Source organism: Tamandua tetradactyla, chromosome 8 (assembly GCF_023851605.1).
Source record: "Tamandua tetradactyla isolate mTamTet1 chromosome 8, mTamTet1.pri, whole genome shotgun sequence".
NCBI lineage: Eukaryota > Metazoa > Chordata > Mammalia > Pilosa > Myrmecophagidae > Tamandua > Tamandua tetradactyla.
The window spans coordinates 93694001-93715700 of NC_135334.1; the positions used below are offsets into that span (position 1 = coordinate 93694001).

The 21700-nt window shown below is 37.0% G+C and overlaps 1 protein-coding gene and 1 non-coding gene across 2 annotated transcripts in view; one reads left to right on the forward strand and one right to left on the reverse strand.

The window, feature by feature from the left end:
- Positions 1-288: 288 nt before the first annotated feature.
- The window catches only part of SAAL1 (serum amyloid A like 1), a 35486-nt gene continuing 14074 nt past the window's right edge, over positions 289-21700 (reverse strand). Inside the window, exons 5-12 of the mRNA XM_077114164.1 lie at positions 13256-13315; positions 13001-13116; positions 11719-11899; positions 9846-9928; positions 9569-9757; positions 3699-3889; positions 3211-3303; positions 289-2538 (exon numbers count right to left, since the gene is read on the reverse strand). Of these exons, the coding sequence (XP_076970279.1) occupies positions 2446-2538; positions 3211-3303; positions 3699-3889; positions 9569-9757; positions 9846-9928; positions 11719-11899; positions 13001-13116; positions 13256-13315 (1006 nt within the window). The 3' untranslated portion in view covers positions 289-2445. The remainder of the gene's footprint in view (positions 2539-3210; positions 3304-3698; positions 3890-9568; positions 9758-9845; positions 9929-11718; positions 11900-13000; positions 13117-13255; positions 13316-21700) is intronic.
- TRNAV-UAC (transfer RNA valine (anticodon UAC)) lies at positions 5142-5212 on the forward strand. The gene has a single exon. It is a non-coding gene; the product is annotated as a tRNA-Val (tRNA).

Genomic DNA, 21700 nt, shown 5'->3' on the forward strand with positions numbered 1-21700 from the left:
TTCCTCAACCTGAGTTAGTATTCCTAAGAGGAATACTAGGGCTTTACATTATCTTAATTCTTCCCCTCCCACACACACAAGAAAAATGATTTTCAATTTCATTTGTACATATAATCCCGAATTTCATATTTATGGAGAAAGCACTATTTGAAAATATTGCTGTAACTGATTCAAGCACTAAGATATATATATATATTTTGCAAATTTTTCATATTGTTTAGTATTAAAAGAAGTTTTAACACTACACACATTTAGTTTTTTAAAAAACTATTTATTATAATTTGTAGACATAGATGTTATCAAATATATCAAAATAACATGAAAATATGTACCACTTCACAATATTACAATAGCAAGAAATAACAAAAGTAAATAGGGCAGGTTGGAGGCAGAACATAAAGGAGAAAGTACCTTAGAATCCTATAGCCTCCCCATGATGTGTCCCTTCTCCATCTCTAACTCCCTCTTAGGGTAATACTCCTTCCTCAGGTACCAAGTTCCTTGTGCTCTCACTTTTAAAATATGCCCCCAGGAGAAAAAAAGTAAAATTCTCAGGCACTAAGGTAAACACGACTAGTAACTTAAAGTATTACTCTTATAGGATTATCTGCATCTTAATAACTTTAAACATAAAGGAATAACAAGAAAATTTTAGCATCAACTAGGTGGTAGGAGAGTGATTTCACTGATGCCTTTTGAAATCTCATGTTGAATCCAGCCACATTCAGTCTATAGAGTAGGTAAGTGCCTAAGACATGCAAATGTACATAAATAAACCTACTAATTAAGAATTCAACTGTAAGATTTTTACAGTTCAATAAAATAAACTAATAAAACTACCTTCAAACTGGAAATTGTATATCTCGTTACCAGTATCTGTATCCCTTGTGTTTTATCAGCAATGGTCACTCAAGGAAAAAAGTGTATGAAGCGAGACCAATGCTCCAAAGCCAAAAAGGCCCTGAAATAAATTGGGAAGGGACTGTTCTACAAGAGATATTCAAAAACCTGTCTTTGCTATTCATAACTGGCATTTTTTTTTTTAATCTTAGAAAAGTTCCAATTTCAGTAACTGAAATCATGTAAACTGGATGTTTCCATAAGTGTACCTGCTGAATTCTCTGAATATGTTTCATCAGGAAGCACTATAAAGAGTGATAAAGTATGAGAGTAAAAAACATGTATCATGTATAGCACAACTGGAAAACTATTAGAAGTTATTAAACTTCCTCAATCTTAATTCAAAAAACCTACAGTCACTCCAGCAAATAATTTTCTGAAATTCAACCACTTGAATTACGCTGAAAACAGAAAACTTTGTTAATGCACTTTTATCAAAATGCTAGCATTTCAGGTAGGCCACGGTAGCTCAGCAAGCAGTGCTCTTGTGTGCCATGCCAGAGACCTCGGTTCGATTCCCAGTGCCTGCCCTTGTGTAAAACAAAACAAAGCATAAAAATGCTAGCATTTCTACCTTCATATGCACAATATTGAAAAAATTTAAAACATAACAGAGCTAAATAGAAAATAATGCTTCTGAGCTATTATTAACAGTCTGGAATGGAATCAACACAAACTACGCTCACAAAATGCCTAACATAGGATTGCACATTATGGCAAAATGGAAAAGCCATTCACACCTTCCTTCTCTATCTCTTCACCCCTATGGAAACTAGACAGAAAAAGGACTTGATTTCTAATACTTGCAATTAGGGACAGCCACACAACACGGATCTGGCCACACAACATGGATTTGGGAAGGGCTATCCTTCCCAAATATAAAATGAAGACTTGTTAGAAGGCCCCTTTTGCCTTTTTCCCTCCCTGAATGTGGAGGAAAGGTCCAGAAAGGATACAATCCCCTTCACCACAATATGCATGAGCACAAAATTCTACATGGCAGACCATGTGGAAAGGCAAAAGGAAGACAGGGTCCCTGAGCTGCCTTATTAGGCCTAGACTGCCCACCTCTGGACTTCTTATTGCTTAAGAGACACGAAAGCTATCATCTGTAGCCTCTACAGGAGGGTTTTCTGTTAGTGCAGCTAACAGTACTTCTAACAGACACAAATACAAAAAACTGTCACATAAAAATCAGAAGTAAGAGTTAGGCAGAAATCTTCACTCACCCCCAAATATCCTAATAAGAGCCTCAAAGATAAGTTTATACTTTTGTTTTCTTCACCCAAGGATGATAAATAACACAACCAATACAAAAAAGAGGGGGTGGGATGATTTATGCTTCTATGGAAAAGTGGTCAAGGTCTGAAATTCCAATGCCAAATAAGTGAGATAAGGCTGGGGGGAAAAGAATATACATGGACATAATACCAGATAACTCCTTTCTGATAGAGGCTTTATCTAATACTTCCTATATGTCAATTTCAACTGTCAGTGAGGAAAATAAAGTTGACTTCTTAGGCTGAGGAAATCCCAATTCAGTTTTTAAGTCTGAACTTTCAAACTTGGGAAGCTTTTCTCCAGGTCATCAGCAAGGCTCTTATCAACTTCATGCAGGATTTTAAGAAAATCTTCCACCTGTGAGTCAAAGAAAAGAACCAAATAAATGTAAGTGGAGGAGAGGCTGGTTTAAAATATTGGTTACTGACCGTAAAAATGTTCCACAGTGGTAGCTAGATAGTTCAACCAAAAAAGAAAGTTTTGGCATATCTGCAAATGACAGTAACAGTACTTCCTGGTCATACCACTGAAACATTATCAAGTGATTAGCCCTTACCATTCTGTTTCACTCTTAACCTAGAACCCATCCTCCCATTACCTCCCCTTTAGGGTCCATTACTGGAGTTTTATTTTTATTTTCCTTGCTTATATAGCCTTTTACTCCCAAATCCTGTACTTCATTTGCCTAAAAAAGTTTCTATTTCGAAATTGCCTTTAATGGCAGCAAATATGTTATCATTTGAAGAACCACTAAAACCTACAGATGACTCCTGTCTAAGAATCTTACTTTTGCTTAAAATAAATACTGATGATAACGTCAGGACAGAAAGAGGTACTATAAATTCAGGGTTTACTCCTTTCTCTAGAGTTAGAACTGTTACTCAGACCAGGCCTATGAATTATCCAGAATGATCTAGCCAACAAAGGCATCACATAACATGAATGGTAAGCACTATCTTCTTTGACAATAAAGCATTTTATTTAGCAAGCCTCTGACGTTCAGCTACCTACACATTTACTCATACTCACCACAGAGCTATACAAAGGTAGAAGGTTTTGAAATGCACATGAACACTTCTGTTTGCTTAAATGGCCCTCTTTTAGCCCCTGAGCCATGGTCTCCTAAAAGACAAAAAGATTTAATGTCAACAAAAGAAAATTTCTAAAGCTTTATCTGGTGAATTGATCTCGAGTCAGAATAAGTACTTACAGTAAGTCATAATAAATAGAATTTATATAATAAGAGCAATCTATAAAAACTGTATACACTGGGTTCTGAGTATGTAAAAAAAACACAAATATTTGAAAGAGAATACACCAAATTCATCAGTTGCTGGTTAAAATTATAAAATTATGGCTGATAAAGTTTTCCTTTTCTCTATTTTCCCAAAGTTATGGCATATAATTATACTACTTTAATATTTTAAAAAATAATAATAACAATAATAATAAAGTTTGGAACACTAAGCAATCCACACTTCTTTTTGCTGAAGAAACCATCAATACTTCTTTCCTACCTTTGTTAGTGCCTGAAAAATATTAGAAAGGAATTCACACGAAATATCTTTTAAGATTTTCAAGTGGAAATCATCTTCAGTTAAGTCAGATGTCTTAGTGTCCTCCGTATTAGACTCTATAGAGTTCGGTTTCTTCTGACAATGTTCCATATTTTTTAAGACCCGAGTTAGGCTGTCAATTAGAGGAAGATCTAGTGTACAAACAAATCAAGAGGTATAGAAGTGGCCAGTTAAATTTTGGTTCTTCTTTCGTTCATCCATGTGTTCATTCAATGAACACGTTATGAATACCTATTAGTGCTAGGAACTGTCTGAGGCACTACAGACATAGTGGTAAAAACAAGATCATCAATACCTCAAGCCTCAGGGGCTTACATTTTTATATTTTCAATACATAAATAAAGTGGATCATTTCAGCTGGTGGTAAGTGCTGTGAAGGAAATAAAAAGAACGATACCAAAGCAAGCCAGGCAGGGGAAGCTCTCTGAAAAAGTAACACTGAATCAAGAACTAAAAGATAAGAAGCAGTCAACAACACACAGAGCCAAGGAAAACATTTCAGGCCAAGAGAACAAGGGCAAAAACTTCAAACAGGAAAAATCACGGAAAACTGGAGAACAAAAAGGAGACCAGCATAGCTCAAACCTAGCATGCAAGATGGAGGAGTGGCACAAAATGAAGTTCGAGTTAGGCATGCGCCCCACCACAGGGCCCTGGACCATGCTAAAAAAATTTGTAAAAATCTCAAATGAAGCGTTTAAATTTCATTTTTAAGTTAAATGCAAAAACACTCAGTATGATTTCTTAAAGGACAGAACAATCATTTTTATTAGTTTATAATAAAAAGTGAACATAAAACAAGCTGAGATTCAAAATACATGTTATAGCATGAACATGCTTTAAAAGATCTTACCTAATTCAACCACCAATTCTAACCTTACTATTCCTGCTTGGTAATTACAAATTACAAATCCGGGGGGGGGGGGGGAAGAAGTTTTCTACAGCACCAAAATCAAGTATTTGGATTTTTTAAAAATCTAACTTCATTTCCAAACCTAAGTCATTTACTGTATATGAAAATGACATTTAAAAAAAAATTAGCAACTAGGGAAATCCAGTTGGCCTCTGTAGATCTTCTCAATTGATAAACCCATAAACACTGGAACTTGCATTTTTGTATATTTTTCCCTCTCTTCCTTGAGTCATCATCAACTCTTGACTCCAGGATCCTGCCACTCTAGATCACATCAATCTATCCTAGCCTCCCTTCCCTTTTTCTCACCCCAACCTTGATTCGGCAAAACTCCTTTCAAGGCTTAGAGGAGGGCAAGTTAAAAAAGGTTAATCACCACCAATAATAAAAATCATATATAAAGATTTAAGACCATAACATCAGGAAAAATGTGTTCTAAGCATTTCAGATAAAAACACTGTATATGGGGTGCATGGGTGGTTCAGTGGTAGAATGCCTGCCTTACATGCAGAAGACCTGGGTTCGATTACTGGCCCATGCACCACCCCCCAAAAGAGAAAAACACTGTTTACGATTTTCAACAGACAGATTATATCCACAAGGATATTAGAAAGAGCAGTAGAGTTCAAAACCAGTATTGCCTTCTTTTCCTTTCAGAAATTACCCCACAGAAACAAAGAAATTAAACAACAGAACCAAACTCCAGCTTTGATAAAACTTGGAAACAGCTGAAACTTCAAACACAAGGATAGTGGAAAAAGTGCCAGGGGTAAATCAAGCAAAGGGGTAAAGGAATAAGTGGCAAAAGGACATCTGAGGCTGCAGATCTCAGAAAAGTCCACACCTCCAAGGTAAAAAGCATACGATTGAGATGCAAATATAGAATCGCTTGTTTGCAACAGCAGGAATGGCATGTGTAAGATGGCAGCTGGGGCTTCCCAGAAGCTGGTTTGAGTCTAAGAAGCAGAGAAAGAGAGTCTGAAGGAGTAATCCCACAGACATGCCATATTTGCAGGAAGCAAATGGCAGGGGAAAGGTGAGAATTTCTACAGCTATCTCTCACCCAGGAATAAGTAAAAGCCTTAGAAGGTAGCCTTAGCCCCTTTCCTCCATGAACTTGCTCCAAACAGCTCCAGAAAAAACTCAGTCCATTCAAAGATGGGTAAGCGAAAAGGAACTAGCATAGACGCAACATAAAGATACTAAAAGAAAAAAGAAAGAGAAGAACAGGAAAGGCAAATAGTACATGAACACCACTCACCTTACGTTTATTAAGATAATATTTCTCCAGTTTTACAATAATATGCAGTCAAGCACAAAGCAGAAATACAACTAAGACTAAAAATGAAAAACAGGAAAAGAAACCTGACCTAGTAGAGCTCAAAAAAGAACTTAAACCTGAAACCTAGAGGGCCCAGCCTCTCATGAACATCAGCTAGTTCTATCTCCCTACCTCATATTATTGACAGCCTCTTCCAACATGAAAAGGTTAGAATAAGCATAGGCCAAATACCCCTAAAGAGTGGTATAGAAAGATCAAAGGGGATGGTGGAGTTACACAGAAAAGGTAGGGTTTAACAAACGAGTAAGACTTTTAGAATCATTAAATTGATATTTCTTTTAGTCTCCAGTATCTTAGAGCAGCGAGAAGTAAAGACCTAAAATCTTGGAATTGTAACCCATACCAAAATCTGAAATTTGTTCCTCAACTAATTGTTGTGCTGTGCTTTGAAATTTATTGTTTGGTATGTATGTAATTTTTCACAAAAAAAGTTGATTGTGATGATAAAAAAGTATTTACTCCTTCTAGCCTCCTATAATATTCTGAAGCAGCTAGAAGGAAAAATCTGAGATGAAGGTATGGGTAGCCCAGGACAAACTCGGATCTGTCGTGTATACCACGTGCTGAAGAGTGCTCTGAAAACTATTGCTTTTTCTTTCTTAGCTTTGTATATATGTTATATTATACAATTAAAAAGTTAAAGCCACTACAGAAATGAAAGCAAAACTGGCAGCAGCATAAAGGAGAACAGACACTGCAGAAAAAAAAGGGACATGGAACTCAGAAAGAAAAAAAGCAAAGCAAATGGAATGGAAATAAAGAATTAAAGAGAATGGAGAAAATACCTAGTTATGGAACATAGGAAAGGGGATGCCAAATAAACAATTATAATCTCCGAAGAAGAAAACCAAAACGATAGAACAAATATTTAAAGATCTAATTCAGAGCTCACACCCACAAAATTTGGATTTGTAGTCTGAAGGTACCAGCAAAAACTGACAAGGAATGGTCAGATTTTTCTCAAGTTACTAAAGTTTAAGAATTAAAAAATAAATAAATTAGCAGTTATAATTATTAAGGTAACCATTAGAACAAAGACAAACCTTCCTAAATGTTAGAATTACATACAAAAAACAAAGCAATTAAACCACGGAATGAAATATTTAAATGTATATATACATAATGGAAAACACAGCATGACAGTACTTGGATCAAACATATCTCTAATATCAATACATGTAAATGAATTTAACTAACCTATTAAAAAGAAAAGGACATACCTAAAACAAAATATTTAGAAGATTGAAAAGGACAGGAACAGGTGTCAGTGGCAAATACAAACAAAAAGAATCTTTATATCTTCATATCTGGGACGTGTGGTCTTTATTTGTGGTACAACATGGCTTAGGCTAAAAATGTATTAAAAGAAACAAAGAGGGACTATTTATAATGAATGTTTACACACCACATAACTGATTCTTAACACTCATAAAAAAAAAAACTAGAAACTTTTCAGTAGTAAGGGACATTACTTTTCTTCTCACTCCATGTCAATCAAGTCAAAAGAAATAACTAAGGTTACAGAAGACTTAAACAGCATAGCAACTGACAACTCTAAAATTTATTTCTAGTTTAGGCTTCTCCCCTCAGCTCTGGACTCATAAGTATATCTGCCTGCTTTAACACCTCCACTTGGATGTCATTAGACATTCTCAAACTTAACGTGTTTAAAACCAGTCTTCCCTATCTCAGTAAATGCCAAGTCTCTAGACCAACAATGACAGAGATATTCTTGACTTTTCTCCTCTTAACCTCTCCCATCCAAATGTCAGCAAATCCAATTGGCACTACCTAAACTATATCAGAATCTACTTTTCTACCACCCTCAACCATTATTACCTTAATACAAGTTCCATCATCTCTTGCCTCAATTATCACAACAGCCTTCTAACTATTCTCCCTTTTGATTCTCGCACCCTACACTTCTCATCCACTGGGCAGTCAGAGTGAGCTTATAACAATTAGCTCATGTTTATTCTCTGCTTAAAACCCTCCATGGCTCCCTATTTCATTCAGAGTAAAAGACAAAATCAGGCCCTACACAATCTAGTTCCTGTTACCTCTCTGGCCCCATGTGCTGCTTTCTCTTACTCCTGCTAACACCACCTTGCCATACAGGCCTCACAACTCTTCCTCAAATGTACCAGGCATACTTCTAGTTCATGATTTTACATGTACTGTTCCCTCTGTCTAGAAAGCTTTCCTCTCTACGTGTTCACATGACTCACTCCGTTATTGCCCTTAGGTCTGTACTCAATGTCACCTTCTCAATGAGGTACCCTACCCACAGACGCAGAAAAGACATTTAAAAATAGTCAAAATTCATTTCTGATTTTAAACTCTTAATAAAATTGGAAAATACTTCCTTAAATGATAACACATAAATAGCTTAAGCCCAAAAAGATATTCTGCTTAATGGCATAACTCTAGAACTATTACTAATTAAGAAACAAGATAAGAATGTCTTCTATCACCATTATTTAACCCCAGAGGTACTAGGCAAGGCAATTAAATAAAAGAAAGAAGTCACAGGTAGAAAAGTGATAATATATAATAAAAAAGCCCAAACCAGTATCAGATAAAGCCCAAGATTATCACCAGAATAACTATTTAAAACAGTAAGAGAATACAGCAAGGTTACTGGATGCAAAATTAATATGCAGAAATCAGGGGTCTTCATAAGTACTAACAACAAAAATCAGTGAAAGAAAAGACAACTCACAGCCAATAACAACCTAAAAATAAACTATCTAGGTATAAAACTAATAAAAAATATACAAAATCTACATAAACAAAGCTTTAAAACATTACTTAGGAATACAAAATAAGACCAATGTAAAAGTGTAACATGTTTTTGGATATTCTATAAATTTAATATAATCTCAATAAATATACCAGCACTTTTTTTGTTTTTGTAATTTGTCAATCTCATACAGTGCTAAACAAGAATAATCACCCAAAACATTCTGAAAAATTAGAATGAAGGGTACTAGTTCAACTAGGTATTAAAACATAAAGCTGTAATAATTAAGTTTGGATGCAAACACATGAATGTATCAAGAGAACGGAAGAAAATATATAAAATTCAGAATATGATAAATGTCTAATCAGTAGTGGTAAAATGAGTTATTCACTAACAGTGAGACAGCTGAGTAATTGTCATCAGGAAAAAAATTCGAAAATATACCTCATGTGATATGAGAATAAATTTTAGATGAATCATGGATAATGAATTTAATCATAGTCAAAATCATTCTAGAATATTCATGTTATATTTCTAAGTGAAAAAGTCTGGCTAAAAAGGAGTACTTAATATATATGTATATAGTATGTAATAATTAGCTCTGGGTGATGGGATCACAGGCACTGTTTTCTTGATGATTTTTATAAATTTCACAAATTCTCTGTACTGAGCATGTAAATACTTTTGTAATTAGGAAAAGAAAAACATAAAAAAGTAAAATAGAGAAAGAAACTAATGAATAATAAACACAAGTCTGGGTTTTAAAATCTGATAGACAAGAATTTAATTTAGTGGACCAAAATGATACTTGCCTTTTTCTACCTTTATATACTCCTGTTCAGTCTGTGAAACATAGATGGCAGACAACACTGAAAACACAGAGGCTAGCACTATTTTCTGTTCTTGAAGTATGATGGGTGGATCATTAGACTGGCAGAATTCATGGCAGACTAGGTCAAAAAGTAAATTCCAAGTGTCTTTTCCAGCATCAGGACACTGTACTTGATAAATATGATAAAGAAAGTAGTAATTTAAAAAGCAAATAACAGGTGCATGCATAATTATAGTGCTTTGCCATAAACATCTTACCAATAGCTTGAATTCCCTCATCCACTGTGGTAAGCAGCTGTAAGATATGCATGTAAACATCCAACCCTTCCAGATTTTCTGAACTAAATACAAAAAGCAAGAGCACAGAATCAGTAGCTCTACTGTCTAGGGGATTCAAATCATTCATCCATTCAACAAATATTTATTATTGTGTACTAACTACTACCCTAGATGCTGAAAATTAAACAGGGAACAGGTTAAAATCTTTGTGCTCATTAGAATTTTTAACAGGGAGAACAGTAAAATGAAAATTTTTTTTTAATTTAAAAATTAATCAGCACATGTAAGATAAGAAGTAAAATCTCTTACTGACCCTGTCCCACAAAAGCAGCAATGCAGAAACTTGCTGCGTGATACCTCACCATTCTCATTTACTTAAACAATCAAAATAAAAAAAATAACTGGGACTTTTATAGTGTAAATATATGGGCCACTGCACCAAACATCAAAAATAATGATGTTCTAAAAATAAATAAAATATTTTTAAAATGATGTTCTTAAAACTTCACAGAATTATCATAGCTCCCTGAGAGCACTAAAATCAAATAAGTATAATCCTTGTGACCAACAGTTTGATTCCTACAAACTTGCCACCTTAGTTTTTCAATCAAGCAATTAAGGGCAAAGATAACATACAAATTAAAAAAATGATACAGCAAATATTTAAGTTTTCAGGTACTATGTTAGAGGCTAGGAAAATGGAGATACATGAACCAGTGTCCCTGCCTTCATGACATTTACTATCTAAAAGAAAAGATAATAAATGCGATAATTACAATAAAGTGATATGAATGTTACACTGGAGGAACTACAGGTGCCACTGTATCACATAGCAAACAGACTTATGTAGTTTGGAGGATCAAGTATGATATCTTAAGAGAAATGATGTTTACACATCTAAAGGGAGAAAGAAGTATCTGAATTAGAGGAAACTATGTAAAGGCTTGGAGACAAGAGAGCTTATTTGAAGAATGAAGGAAATGTCATATGGCTGGAACACAGTACAAGGAATAAGAACAGAAAAGACTAGACAGGGCTTTATAAGCCACATTTAAAACATAAGAAAACAAAAAACTCTGGAACTTTATCCTAAGGAAATCAATAGAAGAGATTTAAGCATGAAAGTGAGAGGATGAGTGTATGCTGTAGAAAGACTACTCTAGCTGTCTAGGCTTGAAGGAAAAGAACAGAGGTAGGAAGCTTAGATCAGAGATGTTTCAGTTGTCCAGATGAGAGACAAGTGACCTGGTGGTGGCATGGATTCCAAAAAAGTCAGAAGGAAGGCTTAGACTAGCCATAGGAAAAGAGTAGACAAAGGTCAGTAATGGCTTTGACATTTCTTCTACATTATCTAAACAGAATAATGACTTTCTGTTTAGATAATGTAGAAGAAATGATAATAATCATTTCGTGAGCTAAAGACTACTGAAGCAGGTTTGGGGGAAAGATGCTAAGTTGAATCCTCACTTGGACAAAGAACATGGAATTAATAGGCTTTATTGTGACTTATTATGCATTAAAAATATCCTATTCACTATTAAGCAGATCAGTTCATCGATTAATTTTTCAAGTGACTAACAGTAGTTTTCTAGCATACAGAACCTAGTAACCACTACTGGCAAAAAGACATAAGGGCCCAAAGTCAGTCTCTAATCTAAGGTTGGCATATATAGCAAGGAATAAGAAAAATGATGCAGTAAATATATTGCCAGAGATATTAGTAAATCAAAACTAACAAAGATGGCTATGTGCTATTCATCCTGTCTAAAGGAAACAAAGATGTCTTTCACACTTGGGGATTCTTCTACCAATTAGATTCTCCTAAATATTATGCATAGAAAGTCTCACCTACCGTATTTGTTTGGCAGCTTCAAGTACACAGGGCACAATTCTAAATACTGGTCGCTCTTCAGAATCTTCCTGGGACTGGTCCAGAGGCTGAGCAGCCCCATTAGCAATCCACTCCAACATTAGTTTCTCATCCAAATCAAACAGCTTGTCTACAACTTCTCCCACCTTCACCAGCAAGTCAACTACAGAGAAAAAAGCAGATACTATATTGAGAAACAAAATGTTAAAAGCAACAAATTAACCTAAATTCCTAAAAACTATTCCAGGAAAGACAAATCTTACCAAAGCATTACTTATTCCAAGGATATCTGACCTCCTATGTTTAAGTTTGCTTGTTTTCCTTCATTTTTAAAAAACATTTTTTATTATGAAACAGAACATATATACAAAACAACAAATATCAAAGTACATTGTAACAAATAGTTATAGAATAGATTTCAGAGTTTGGTGTGGTTACAGTTCCACAATTTTAGGTTTTCCTTCTAGCTGCTCTACGATACTGGAGACTAACAGAAATATCAATATAATGATTCAGCAGTCATACTCATCATGTTAAATCCTATCTTCTCTATTTTAACCCCACCTTCTCCTCTGATCCTTCTTCCACTCTTTAGGGGTATTTGTGCAATGCCCATTCTAACTTTTTCATGTTGGAAAGGGGTTGATAATATGGGACAGGGAGATGGAACTGGTTGACGTTCTTGGAAAGGTTGGACCCTCTGGGTTTCAGGACATATCTGGCCTAGGAACCATCTGGAGATTGTAGGTTTCTGGAAAATCACCTTAGGGTGTGAAACTTCTGTAGAATCTCAGATAAAGCCCTAGGTGTTCTTTAGGGTTAACAGGAATGGTTTTGGTTGGAGATTGGCAAAGCATGATAATTTCTAGCTGAAGCTTTGCCTAAGAGCAGCCTCCGAATAGCCTCTCAACTCTATTGGAACTCTCTTAGCCACTAATACCTTATTTGGTTGCATTTCTTTTCCCCTTTTTGGTCAGGAAGACATTGTCAATCGCAAGGTGCCAGGGTCAGGCTCATCCCTGGGAGCTATGTCCCACATTGCCAGGAAGACTTTCACCCCCGGATGTCATGTTTTTTTTTCATTTTTAAATGGAGGATTATTTATCAGTGTCGTGGGAGTATAAATATTTATTTTACAGCTTCAATCAAAATACTTTCTCACCCTGTACCTATTCTTTTTTTAAAAGTGGGTATCAGAAATAGTAACGATTTCTCAACAATTAAATTTAATCCAATTTTTTTTCTATATTGTATTGTGACTTACCATTTGTTGAACTTGACATGATGAAGCAAATGCTATCATAGATAGGTGGATGTTCTCTAATCCTTTCAACCCAGACACTGGCCACTTCTGTCTGGGAAAGGCAAGTTAGCAATAACCTATATGTAAAATGTATGTTTAATTTCTATTTTGCAAAAACAGTAAAGGAAATTCAAATAAATAATTCTTCACATGAAGAATTAATTATAAATCAACTTACAGGTGAGTAAATGGAATCCATAAAAAAAAAAAGCATACCTGCTTATTTCCAGCAGAGTAGGAGGGTCTGAATCATACAAGCAGTGCAATAATACCTGTCTGCAAAAACAAAAAAGTTAATCCAATATGCCTTGCTTCTCTCTTTCATATGTCCAAGTAGACCTTCCAAGCAATTTTAAAAACGTCTTTATTGTGAAATACATCAGAAGTATTCTTTTAGTTTTCTGGCTGCTAAAATAAATACTATACAATGGGCTGGCTGAACAACAAGAATTTATTGGCTCACAGTTTCAGAGGCTAAAAGGCTTGCTTCCTTCTGGGATTGGTTTCTTCTGGCTAGCCGGCAATGTTTGGGGTCCCTTGGCTTTTCCATCATTTGGCAATGTACATGGTGGCATCTTCACCTTTCTCTTCCAGGTTCTCCTGCCTTGTAGCTTCCGGCTGCTCCCACGGCTTTTTATTCCATGACGATTCCCTTGCTTATTTATAAGGACTTCAGCCATATCAGACCTAGACCCACACTTACTTAGTTTGAGCACACCTTAACCAATAGCATCTTCAAATGTCCTACTGACAAATAGGTTCACAGCCACAGGAACGGGGTTGGGACTTGACCAGCCTTTTGTGGAAAGCATACTTCAATCTTGACCATTCTGCTCTCTCGACACCAAAATACACTTTCCATGTGCAAAATACACTCATTCCATCGCAATATCCAAAAGTCTAAGTCATTTTGAGAACAATGTTAAGTACAAAGCCTCGTCAAAATCAATTACAGATGATCCCACTCCAGCACCTGCCCTCTGCTGGCCTTTCTCCACTCAGTTCCTACCACCCTACTGGCACTATGTTCGGAAAGGCACTGTTTTACTCTGCCCATCCTAGTCCCCGATTTGCTTCCTGATATTGTGTCAACCCCCTCCATGTTTCAGGACAAAGCCAGAGTCCACCACTGAACTTCCTCTGAAGAACAAAAGGATTTTGATTTCTTTCTTGATGTGGCCTCAATCACCTTAAACTTTCAGAATGAAGGCCCTGAAGCTAGAGCAGATGTCACAGTTCTTTCTTCTGAATATTCTCAAGCGCTCTTGACTAAAGTACCAGAACAGACTAGCAGCACGTCCGCGGAAAGGAGCAAAGCTATCTTAGTGCAGAAAAGGGATCAAATATTCTCTCAGCTGTGGCTGCCATCACTCTGCTACCTGCCACTGTTTAAGAAGCTTTTTCTAAGCTTCAGAAAAAGCCTACATCAAGTACATAATGGCAGGAAATTAGTGAAAACATAAGACAGGCTTTCAGCCTAAGAGAAACTTAGCGTGACATCAATTCTGGGCTGGAAGGAGGGAATTGAATACAGAAATACATGGAGAAATTTCTTAACCATATTGCATTTCATGTCAGCTCAATAAAACTCCCTTGAACTGAAATTAAAAACTTTTAGTGTAGCTGTAGGTTTATAGAAAAGTCATACAGAAGGTTCAAAGTCCCCATATTTCCAATCCCTACTCCCATAATTTCTTTTTAATGTGGTACATTTGTTTAAATTAATGAACCAATACTACTATAATTATATTAGGGTTCATTCTATTGTACCCCCCCCCCAAAAAAAATTATGTGTGGTCCATCCTGGGGCAAAATTCCTCTCCAATGGACTTATGAAACCTAGAAGCAAGTTATCTGCTTCCACTATACAATTTCTCTAATAAAAAATAAATTAATAATAATTTAAAAAGAAACTTTTTTTTTTGTCAAGTTCTTTGCCACATTATAAAAGGATCACCTTTCCTCCTGTTTCTGGTAACACGTTCATCATTTCCAACTAAAGCCTCATTAGAAATACTTTTAATTTCCGTATTTCTACTGACAATCTCTTCAAAACAATTGAGGCATTTTTTATCAAGCACCTCACAATTCTCTCAGCTTCTACCCATTACCCAATTCCAAAGCCATTTCCACATTTTTAGCTATTTGTCATAGCAGCACTCAATTCCCTGTACCACAACTCAGGACCAGGAGACTGCAGCCTGTTGTACGGTACATGATCCAATCCTTAACACATATGCATATAAAAGCCTTGGGGGAGATCCAAGATGGCGTCTTAGTAAGGTACATGCGTCTTAGTTCCTCCGACTCCAAATCAACTAATAGGTGAACAGAAACAGTACAAAACAACTCCCGGGGCTACAGCAGGGAATGGACACACAGCGTAACCAAGTCTGGGCTGGCTAGTCTGACTGCGAAACTCAGCTGCAGTGAGTGAGATCCCCGAGCGGCGGGCGATTTCCCGAGCAGTCACAGCTGCGGCGGTCCGAGCTAATCCCTCCCTCCTTCCGGGGCTGGCTGAGAGACTCGGAGAGACAAGCTTCCCAGCCAAGGCGGCCGGCGCCACACTTTTGCGGGCGGCTTCGAGTCCGCGACTACAAGTCTCGGATCAGAGGGCTATCCAAAGTCTGGGCTGGCAAGTCTGATTGCGAGACGTGGCTGCGGCGAGACCCCCGAGCGGCCGCAGCTGCGGCGGTCCAAGCTAATCCCTCCCTCCTTCCCGGACCGGCTGAGAGTATCGGAGAAGTAAGTTCCCCAAGCCGAGGCAGGCGGCGCCCTTCTTTTGCAGGCGGCTTCGAGTCTCGGCTTTAAGTCCGCGGCTACGAGTCCCGGATCAGAGGGCTATCCAAAGTCTGGGCTGGCTAGACTGCGAGACTCGGCTGCAGTGAGACCCCCGAGCGGCGTGCGATCTCCCGATCAGCGGCAGCTGCGGTGGTCCGAGCTACTCCCTCCCCCCTTTCCGGGCCGGCTGAGAGTATTGGAGAAGCAAGTTTCCCAAGCCGAGGCAGGTGGCACCCCTCTTTTGCGGGCGGCTTCGAGTCTCTGCTTTGAGTCCGCGGATACGAGTCTCAGATAGGAGGGCTATCCAAGCAGCGGAAGCCCCCCCCCACGGGAGGCTTCCTGGTCCGGTGGGGAATTCCCCAGGCCCGCTGCGGCCCGCAACCAGCCACAGGGTCCCCTCAAGCCGCGGCAGCTGACGCCCCCACCACGCGCGGCCCCTGAACCAACGGAGAGATTTGGATCCGAAAGCCCCAGGCCACGGAGATCGGTGACTAGGGGAGACCCATTCCAAACACTTGAGACAAACGTGTGCCACGTGCGCCACGTACTGGGCAAGATAAGAAAAACAGATCCCAGAGATTTCACAGAAAAATCTTACAACCTTGCTGGGTCCAACACCCAGAGAAATCTGAATAAATGCCCAGACGCCAGCAGCAGAAGATAACTGTCCACGCTCAAAAGATTGAGAATATGGCCCAGTCAAAGGAACAAACCAATAGCTCAAATGAGACACAAGAGCTGAGACAACTAATCCTGAATATACGAACAGAAATGGAAAACCTCTTCAAAAATGAAATCGATAAATTGAGGGAGGACATGAAGAGGACATGGGCTGAACATAAAGAAGAAATAGAAAATCTGAAAAAACAAATCGCAGAACTTATGGAAGTGAAGGATAAAGTAGCAAACATAGAAAAAATAATGGATAGTTACAATGATAGATTTAAAGAGACAGAAGATAGAATTAGTGATTTGGAGGATGGAACATCTGAATTCCAAAAAGAAACAGAAACTATAGGGAAAAGAATGGAGAAATTTGAACAGGGTATCAGGGAACTCAAGGACAATATGAACCGCACAAATATACGTGTTGTGGGTGTCCCAGAAGGAGAAGAGAAGGGAAAAGGAGGAGAAAAACTAATGGAAGAAATTTTCACTGAAAATTTCCCAACTCTTATGAAAGACCTAAAATTACAGATCCAAGAAGTGCAGTGCACCCCAAAGAGATTAGACCCAAATAGGCGTTCTCCAAGACACTTACTAGTTAGAATGTCAGAGGTCAATGAGAAAGAGAGGATCTTGAAAGCAGCAAGAGAAAAACAATCCATCACATACCAGGGAAACCCAATAAGACTATGTGTAGATTTCTCAGCAGAAACCATGGAAGCTAGAAGACAGTGGGATGATATATTTAAAATACTAAAAGAGAAAAACTGCCAACCAAGACTCCTATATCCAGCAAAATTATCCTTCAAAAATGAGGGAGAAATTAAAACATTTTCAGACAAAAAGTCACTGAAAGAATTCGTGACCAAGAGACCAGCTCTGCAAGAAATACTAAAGGGAGCATTAGAGTCAGATACAAAAAGACAGAAGAGAGAGATATGGAAAAGAGTGTAGAAAGAAGGAAAATCAGATATGATATATATAATACAAAAGGCAAAATGTTAGAGGAAAATATTATCCAAACAGTAATAACACTAAATGTCAATGGACTGAATTCCCCAATCAAAAGACATAGATTGGCAGAATGGATTAAAAAACAGATTCCTTCTATATGCTGTCTACAGGAAACACATCTTAGACCCAAAGATAAACATAGGTTGAAAGTGAAAGGTTGGGAAAAGATATTTCATGCAAATAACAACCAGAAAAGAGCAGGAGTGGCTATACTAATATCCAACAAATTAGACTTCAAATGTAAAGCAGTTAAAAGAGACAAAGAAGGACACTATATACTAATAAAAGGAACAATTAAACAAGAGGACATAACAATCATAAATATTTACGCACCGAACCAGAATGCCCCAAAATACGTGAGGAATACACTGCAAACACTGAAAAGGGAAATAGACTCATATACTATAATAGTTGGAGACTTCAACTCACCACTCTCATCAAGGGACAGAACATCTAGACAGAAGATCAACAAAGAAATAGAGAATCTGAATATTACTATAAATGAACTAGACTTAATAGACATTTATAGGACATTACATTCCACAACAGCAGGATACACCTTTTTCTCAAGTGCTCATGGATCATTCTCAAAAATAGACCATATGCTGGGTCACAAAGCAAGTCTTAACAAATTTAAAAAGATTGAAATCTTACACAACACTTTCTCGGACCATAAAGGAATGATGTTGGAAATCAATAATAGGCAGAGTGCCAGAAAATTCACAAATACGTGGAGGCTCAACAACATACTCCTAAACAACGAGTGGGTCAAAGAAGAAATTGCTAGAGAAATTAGCAAATACCTCGAGGCGAATGAAAATGAAAACACAACATATCAAAACTTATGGGACGCAGCAAAGGCAGTGCTAAGAGGGAAATTTATTGCTCTAAATGCCTATATCAGAAAAGAAGAAAAGGCAAAAATTCAGGAATTAACTATCCATTTGGAAGAACTGGAGAAAGAACAGCAAGCTAACCCCAAAGCAAGCAAAAGGAAAGAAATAACAAAGATTAGAGCAGAAATAAATGAAATTGAAAACATGAAAACAATAGAGAAAATCAATAAGGCCAGAAGTTGGTTCTATGAGAAAATCAATAAGATTGATGGGCCCTTAGCAAGATTGACAAGAAGAAGAAGAGAGAGGATGCAAATAAATAAGATCAGAAATGGAAGAGGAGACATAACTACTGACCTCACAGAAATAAAGGAGGTAATAACAGGATACTATGAACAACTTTACGCTAATAAATACAACAATTTAGAGGAAATGGACGGGTTCCTGGAAAGACATGAACAACCAACTTTGACTCAAGAAGAGATAGATGATCTCAACAAACCAATCACAAGTAAAGAAATCGAAGCAGTCATTCAAAAGCTTCCTAAAAAGAAAAGCCCAGGACCAGACGGCTTCACATGTGAATTCTATCAAACATTCCAGAAAGAATTAGTACCATCTCTCCTCAAACTCTTCAAAAAAATCGAAGTGGAGGGAAAACTACCTAACTCATTCTATGAAGCCAACATTACCCTCATACCAAAACCAGGCAAAGATATTACAAGAAAAGAAAACTACAGGCCGATCTCTCTAATGAATATTGATGCAAAAATCCTCAATAAAATTCTAGCAAATCGTATCCAACAACACATTAAAAGAATTATTCATCATGACCAAGTAGGATTCATCCCAGGTATGCAAGGATGGTTCAACATAAGAAAATCAATTAATGTAATACACCATATCAACAAATTAAAGCAGAAAAATCACATGATCATCTCAATTGATGCAGAGAAGGCATTTGACAAGATTCAACATCCTTTCCTGTTGAAAACACTTCAAAGGATAGGAATACAAGGGAACTTCCTTAAAATGATAGAGGGAATATATGAAAAACCCACAGCTAATATCATCCTTAATGGGGAAAAATTGAAAACGTTCCCCCTAAGATCAGGAACAAGACAAGGATGTCCACTATCATCACTATTATCCAACATTGTGTTGGAGGTTCTAGCCAGAGCAATTAGACAAGAAAAAGAAATACAAGGCATCAAAATTGGAAAGGAAGAAGTAAAACTATCACTGTTTGCAGACGATATGATACTATACGTCGAAAACCCGGAAAAATCCACAACAAAACTACTAGAGCTAATAAATGAGTACAGCAAAGTAGCAGGTTACAAGATCAACATTCAAAAATCTGTAGCATTTCTATACACTAGCAATGAACAAGCAGAGGGGGAAATCAAGAAACGAATCCCATTTACAATTGCAACTAAAAGAATAAAATACCTAGGAATAAATTTAACTAAAGAGACAAAAGACCTATACAAAGAAAACTACAAAAAACTGCTAAAAGAAATCACAGAAGACCTAAACAGATGGAAGGGCATACCGTGTTCATGGATTGGAAGACTAAATATAGTTAAGATGTCAATCCTACCTAAATTGATTTACAGATTCAATGCAATACCAATCAAAATCCCAACAACTTATTTTTCAGAAATAGAAAAAACAATAAGCAAATTTATCTGGAAGGGCAGGGTGCCCCGAATTGCTAAAAACATCTTGAGGAAAAAAAACGAAGCTGGAGGTCTTGCGCTGCCAGACTTTAAGGCATATTATGAAGCCACAGTGGTCAAAACAGCATGGTATTGGCATAAAGATAGATATATCGACCAATGGAATCGAACAGAGTGCTCAGATATAGACCCTCTCATCTATGGTCATTTGATCTTTGATAAGGGAGTCAAGCCAACTCACCTGGGACAGAACAGTCTCTTCAATAAATGGTGCCTAGAGAACTGGATATCCATATGCAAAAGAATGAAAGAAGACCCATATCTCACACCCTATACAAAAGTTAACTCAAAATGGATCAAAGATCTAAACATTAGGTCTAAGACCATAGAACAGTTAGAGGAAAATGTAGGGAGATATCTTATGAATCTTACAATTGGAGGCGGTTTTATGGACTTTAAACCTAAAGCAAGAGCACTGAAGAAGGAAATAAATAAATGGGAACTCCTCAAAATTAAACACTTTTGTGCATCAAAGAACTTCATCAAGAAAGTAGAAAGACAGCCTACACAATGGGAATCAATATTTGGAAATGACATATCAGATAAAGGTCTAGTATCCAGAATTTATAATGAGATTGTTCAACTCAACAACAAAAAGATAGCCAACCCAATTACAAAATGGGAAAAAGACTTGAATAGACACCTCTCAGAGGAGGAAATACAAATGGCCAAAAGACACATGAAGAGATGCTCAATGTCCCTGGCCATTAGAGAAATGCAAATCAAAACCACAATGAGATATCATCTCACACCCACCAGAATGGCCATTATCAACAAAACAGAAAATGACAAGTGCTGGAGAGGATGCGGAGAAAGAGGCACACTTATCCACTGTTGGTGGGAATGTCAAATGGTGCAACCACTGTGGAAAGCAGTTTGGCGGTTCCTCAAAAAGCTGAATATAGAATTGCCATACGATCCAGCAATACCATTGCTGGGAATCTACTCAAAGGAATTAAGGGCAAAAACTCAAACAGACATTTGCACACCAATGTTTATAGCAGCGTTATTTACAATTGCAAAGAGATGGAAACAGCCAAAATGTCCATCAACAGACGAGTGGCTAAACAAACTGTGGTATATACGTACGATGGAATATTATGCAGTGTTAAGACAGGATAAACTTATGAAGCATGTAATAACATGGATGGACCTAGAAAACATTATGCTGAGTGAGTCTAGCCAAAAGCTAAAAGACAAATACTGTATGGTCCCAATGATGTGAATCGACACTTGAGAATAAACTTGGAATATGTCATTGGTAACAGAGTTCAGCAGGAGTTAGAAACAGGGTAAGATAATGGGTAATCGGAGCTGATGGAATACAGACGGTGCAATAGGGCTAGATACAAAAACTCAAAAATGGACAGTACAACAATACCTAATTGTAAAGTAATCATGTTAAAATACTGAACGAAGCTGCATCCGAGCTATAGGTTTTTGTTTTGTTTTGTTTTGTTTGTTTTGTTCTTATTATTATTACTTTTATTTTTTTTCTCTATATTAACATTCTATATCTTTTTCTGTTATAATGCTAGTTCTTCTAAACCGATGCAAATGTACTAAGAAACGATGATCATGCAACTATGTGATGATGTTAAGAATTACTGATTGCATATGTA